Source organism: Mus pahari, chromosome 14 (genome assembly GCF_900095145.1).
Source record: "Mus pahari chromosome 14, PAHARI_EIJ_v1.1, whole genome shotgun sequence".
Lineage (NCBI taxonomy): Eukaryota > Metazoa > Chordata > Mammalia > Rodentia > Muridae > Mus > Mus pahari.
In genome coordinates this window covers 23,530,479-23,536,383 of record NC_034603.1, presented here as the reverse complement: position 1 = coordinate 23,536,383, position 5,905 = coordinate 23,530,479, and the positions used below count along the sequence as shown (strand labels likewise).

At 49.9% G+C, this 5,905-nt stretch overlaps 1 protein-coding gene and 1 long non-coding RNA gene across 4 annotated transcripts in view; one reads left to right on the top strand and one right to left on the bottom strand.

The window, feature by feature from the left end:
* LOC110331540 overlaps positions 1-3,461 on the bottom strand; it is a 14,494-nt gene extending 11,033 nt beyond the window's left edge. The window contains exon 1 of the long non-coding RNA XR_002381015.1: positions 3,321-3,461. This is a non-coding gene — a long non-coding RNA (uncharacterized LOC110331540). The remainder of the gene's footprint in view (positions 1-3,320) is intronic.
* Glra1 (glycine receptor alpha 1) overlaps positions 1-4,070 on the top strand; it is a 99,539-nt gene extending 95,469 nt beyond the window's left edge. The window contains exon 9 of one of the 3 annotated variants that reach the window (XM_021212236.1): positions 3,204-4,070. In XM_021212236.1, the coding sequence (XP_021067895.1) occupies positions 3,204-3,494 (291 nt within the window). In that variant the 3' untranslated portion in view covers positions 3,495-4,070. Of the gene's footprint in view, positions 1-3,179 lie in introns of all 3 variants that reach the window. The other 2 variants (XM_021212235.1, XM_021212237.1) reach the window with 2 other exon arrangements.
* Positions 4,071-5,905: the final 1,835 nt, after the last annotated feature.

Genomic DNA, 5,905 nt, shown 5'->3' with positions numbered 1-5,905 from the left:
GTGCTCTTACCTACTGAGCCATCTCACCAGCCCAAGTTTATTCTTTTTATCTCTTTGAGTATTCTACCTATGTTTGTGTGTCTGGTGCCCAAGGAGACAAAAAAGGGGGCTCCAAATCCTCTAGAACTGAAGTTAGAGACACTTGTGAGCCACTATGTGGGTGCTGGGAACCAAACCCAGGTCCTCTGCAAGGACAGCCAATGCTCTTAACTGCTGAAGAAACCATCTCTCCAGGCCAGCTTCTCCTTGGAGCATTCAGTGTTGCTCGAAGTTTTCCGTGCTTTAGTTCTGAGTTAGAGCTGCAGATGTGTAGAGACCATTATCACGCAGTCAGCACGGATGCTGTGTTATGCTGTGTGGCAATAAAAGCCATACAAAAAGGAAGACAGCTGCTTCTGTTCTCTACCCCCTAACAGTAGGGGCAAGCTTATGTTTAACTGTCATAAAGTTTCAAGGCCCCTTTTAGGTCCTGGGTCCTGGAAAGTCTTGGCTTCCCCCATTCCTTTGCTTGGCCCTGTTCTGAAGCCTCCACCACCTTCCTGGCCACAGGCAGTGCCTGCTCTGCCCGCCAGCCCTCGTCATATGGCCCACATTCTCTTTCTTCCACCATGAATGCTGGACCAGACGCAGTCATTGATCATAAACGTCCTGATCGTTGGCCGTGTGCCTAATGCAGGATGCAAACCAACGGAATGAAAAGAAGAAAATTTTAAAAGAGGCTTGGGTGGACTGGAGAACTGGCTCGGATATTAGGAGCACTTGTAGAGGACCCAGGACTTGTAGAGAACTAATCTTGACGAGAACCCAGGTTTGATTCTCAGCACCCACAATGGTAGCCCACAACTACCAGTCTGTAACTCCAGGTTCAGGACACCTGACACTCTTTTCTGGCCTCCGAAGGCACTACATGCACTTAGAACACAAACATGCATGCAAAGAAAACATCCATGCACAGAGAAATAAATAAATCTAAGAAAACAAAATAAGGAGGCTGTATCTGGTAAAGATTTCACTTATTGGAGGAATAATTTTACAAGGTTTTGTGCTTCTGCACCCAAAACTCTGTATGTTCAGTATTTGTTGCATTTAGGGGGGGTGTGAATTGGCTTCTTGCTGGGTTTGGGAAATAGATCTTCATATACTTCAAACTGGCCTCCATCTGGTAGCTGAGCTCTCGGGGACTCTTGACCCTCTTGCTTCTACTTCCAAACACTGGGATGTCAGGCTGGGCCATGGCTGCTCTCACAGAGCTTCCTCTCAAACACAGCGGTCCTCAGCCTTCCTATGCTGCGACCCTTTAACACAGTTCCTCATGTTGTGGTGACCCCTAACCGGAAACGGTTTTGATGCTACGTCATAACTGTACTTTTGCTACGATTATGAACTGTAATATAAATACCTGTGCCTTCTGACAGTCTTAGGCAACCCCTGTGAAAGCGTCATTCAACAGCCCTCAAAGGGGGGTCTCGATCCACAGGTTGAGAACTGTTGCTGTAATAGGCGAGGTGACGGTCAGCAAAGGAATTAGAGCCCGGTGGGATCAGAGCCCTTTCTCTGGGGCACTCAGAGAGCACTCCGCATCTGCCATGCAGAGAGGATAGCTTGAATTGAACCAAAGAAGAAAAGCCCAACATCCCCAAACATAAGGAAATGTTTCCGGGTGACTGAAGAATAGTGTCACATGGAGAAAGGCAGGAAGTAAGAGGGAACAGGTGGACACACTCCAGGAAATCTGAGGCCTTCTTTAGCAGCTGAAGAACTTTAAGTGTCCTGAAGTCAGTGGCAGCTACCAGAAAGTTCTGGTTAGAACCAGGCATGGTCACACACAGCCATAATCCCAACCTTTGGGAGACTGAGGCAGAAAGGCTGAGACGTCCAGCTCAGCCAGACCATGGGAAGATTAGGGTATCCGCTCCCATACTGCACAGCTTACACTCATTACCACTGTCTTGGTGTCCGGGAGGGAAATGTGAGCTGGGGAACCCTGCCAGCAACACGCATTGAATCGGCAGCTCAGCCTCAACCAAAATACTGGTAATACTCGGCCTGAGGCTGCAGCTTGGCCACTAAAGTGCTCGTGGTTTAAGTGTTAGGACCAGAGTTCTAGCAACCTCCTATGCACCATAACCTGCCTGTGATCTCGACTCAGGCGGGGCAGATGCAGGAGATACCTGGAGCAAGCTGGCCAGCCAGACGAGTTGAAAAGCTGAGCTCTGGGTGCAACCGAGAGACCTTGTCTCAGGAAATAAAAACGAGGATCCAGGAAGATACTTAACATCAACCTCTGACCTCTAGATGTATATGCATACACCCACACATGCATACGTGCACGTACGAGCACACACGCATGCTACACACATATACACACAGAACAAACACACCGGCCCTTCAGGCCCATGGTGGAATGGCAGGTGAAGGGTGTCTGACCAGGGCAAGCTGGGGCTGACTGGGAGAGGGAAGAAACACTAGAACTGGGGCTCAAGCATCTTACGAAGGAGGAGTCCAGCAAAGCTGGAAGCGATGCAGATCACATGGGACGTGGGCTGGGGCAGGAAAGGTAAGTTGGACCCAGAGGACAAAGAGCCTTTGACGAGCCTATGGGAACTGGAAGACTGTTGGAGGTGATGGTGTGGGAACGAGAGGCAGGAAGAAGCCGTGGCTTCCCTGACGGATGGCATGGGAAAGCCAGAAGCTCTCTGTCCCTTCCCAGGCCATCAAGGGGTGGGGAAGATGGGAAGGATTCAACAGAAGCAAAGCAGGGGATGTCTCTAAACCATCCTCTGAAACTCTAACCAAAGCCCAGGCTGTCCTCGAGTCACCCACTCAATGAAACTTCCAAGGCTCAAAAAGCCTTGAAAAGAAACCTTAAAAAAATAACTGTCAGGCACGAAGAAGGAACTTACCTGTCTGACGTCACAAGTCCGTAAATAACCAAGACCCACAACCTGGCACAGAGCTCGTGCCTCAGACTCTGTAACCACTCCCATCCCCTGGCTTGCATCTGTTTCAGCATGTGAGTGGCGCCCCTCTATAAGGCCGAACCCCCCAGCCAGCCAGACCGCCTCCACCGACTAGGGACACAAAGCCTGAGAGGCAAGGGAGGATCAGATGGCGTGTCCTGGCCCCCCGGGGGAGTGCCTTGCAGGGAGGGTGCCCAGCCCTTGTCTTATTTTAAGTAGAGCCCCATGCTAAATCTGTTTCAGGACGATGAGGGTGGAGAAGGCCGATTCAACTTCTCCGCCTATGGAATGGGCCCAGCCTGTCTGCAGGCCAAGGATGGCATCTCTGTCAAGGGCGCCAACAACAACAACACCACTAACCCGCCTCCTGCGCCATCCAAGTCCCCGGAGGAGATGCGGAAACTCTTCATCCAGAGAGCCAAGAAGATCGACAAGATATCTCGCATCGGTTTCCCCATGGCCTTCCTCATCTTCAATATGTTCTACTGGATCATCTACAAGATCGTCCGGAGAGAGGACGTCCACAACAAGTGAAGGCTCTGGGTCGGGGTGGGGGGCTGGGAGAGGGTGGTGGGAGGAGCACAGAGGCTGGGAGCCGGGGGGAGGAGGGAGAGAGGGAGAGCGCACACCCATCTCCCTCCACCAAGTGCAATAGAAGCCACAGGGGTGGATACTTCCAGGGTATGGCAATATCCATCTAGCCTCCAAGGGCATGAGGTGGGAGGGCCTTTTTGAATACAGCAACTAGGGACCATGAGGGGTGGGGTGGGGGTCAGGGAAGGGATTGGGAAATCACAGCTTTCAAAATTCAAGTCCATTGGGTTGAGAGGGGGGGTGGGGTCCTGTTTGGAGGTCAGTGCTGCCTGCCCCAGAACAGGAAAGCAGTGTAATATATAACATTTAACCATGCTTAACATTAATGCAAAACCCACAAGAACAAAAGATATGTCTCTTCAATCAGCCTAGTAACTGCTTAAACTTTTAAAGTCCCCAAGGTGATGAACAATATTTCCCAGAGTAGAAATGGACACAAATAAGCTTGCTGTGGTACGTGCCCCCATCACGCCCTTACAAATGCCATGCCTATCTTTAAACTGGACACACACATGCCAAAAAAAAAGCCATTCCGCCTCTGCTTCGAGAGGGTCTCGTGACACAGACACGGGTCGCGGAGATGGATAATGGTGGACCACCAGCAGGAAGTCACTAAAGAAGAGGACCATTGCAGAAGCCCGCGGATGGAGAATCCAGAAAACCCCAATGGGCACCAAGCTTGCTCTTCTTGCTTCTGCGCTTCAGCACTGGCCCAACTCAGTGCCCGCCCTACGGCCGTCGTGGTCTTCTCGTTGTATTACCAATATGCAATCTTTTTTATTTAAAAAAAAAAGTAATAATCTCAAGAAATTATATGGGGAGAGACTGAGTGTGAACCTACGAACTTTTTCCCAAATGTCTATTTTTTTTCTTTTTTTGGAGAGTCTCTTTGGGACTGCAAGGAACTGTGTCATGGGAAAGGTGAGCAGAGCTGAAACCTATCCCAATTACCAGGCGGGAGTCAAGCTTGAAGACATTAAAGGGTGAAAGTGATGGCGTGTGTGGGAAGAGACGGTGATATTTAGAAAGTCTGCTCATTATATTTTGACATTTCATATATCATAACATGGGAAGTTTTGGGGAATGACCCCCCATTATATTTTTATAAGTCTTTTTTTTTTTTTAAAGATGCTTTGCACAGCTTTAACGTGTAGGAAAGTTAGACAAATATTTCTCTTTCCTCCTAACTTTGGAGTGCCAGAATGGTCCCAGACTAGCCAGGTGAATTCCAGGGGAAAGCAACAGGGGTGAGCTGAGTTGGGAGACGGGGTCCTGATGACAGGTCTGGATACACACAGAACCTGGAGCGAGGCATGACTGTTACCGCCCTGTGTGCCGTGGCTCGTACGCTGGAGTACCACTTCTGTCCTAGCACTTTACTTGAGTCTTGGCCTTGAATCAGAGTTATAGGTAGGATGGGGATTGGTCAGTGACAATCAGTCTGGAGTTTTCTTTGTATCCTTCGAGCTAGGGAGCGCAGGGGCAGGATGGAAGAGTGGAATGAAGAAATGATGCCTGCCTGCCCTCTCATCCCTGCCCACATGCACTTTGCCTGGGGAGTTTTCCTCCCTTCCGGATGGCATCAAAGCTAATGCCTAGATGGGTCTAAAAGAGAAAGCCAAGACAAAGACCAAGGGATTTGTGTAAAGAAAATGCACTACGAAGCCAATGGGATGAGATTGAACTGCTGGTGTTCCACCGGGTCCAAGGTCAGCTGGCCTGTGCCTTCCCTCCTCTTGGAATGTACAAACCAAAAAGATGATGCGTGTTCTGCCTCTAGGTGAGGGGCGCAGGACCTTTGTTTATGGGAAATCGTGGGCAGGGAGAGGGTAACTCTCATCTGAGGTGGTCTTTTCCTGCTACGGAGATACTCAAAGCAGAAACAGTGAAGATGGCCTTGGAAAGCCAGGGTTCAGGATGAAGATGCCAATGTGTGCAGCTGCAAGCGGCTTCCTCGGCACAAGAGCGGGAATCTTGTCTCTTCAGCTCTGTGTATCTTAGGAGAGGCCACAATCAGTCCTTTCCAGTGGCACTTTATTCTCTTTCTTTGAGTAATAAATATTTGTAATAGAAAGTAATCAATGGAGACCTCTCCTTACTGTACCTAGACGGAGTCAAGTCTAGGTGAACGGGCAACCACAGGCGGCACCTGGAGCCCTCAGAGTCTGTGCTGAGTCACGTCGCTAGCTCACACTAAACCATCCAGCACTTTCCAACGTGGCCTCCATGGGAAGCATCTGGAATCACCCTGAGACAGATGATATCGATGCAACATTTGCCCAATCTCAGCTGGGCTCCGAGGCCCCCCATGTCACCATTTTGGAATGGCCCATTGTGAGCTGCCTGACCAA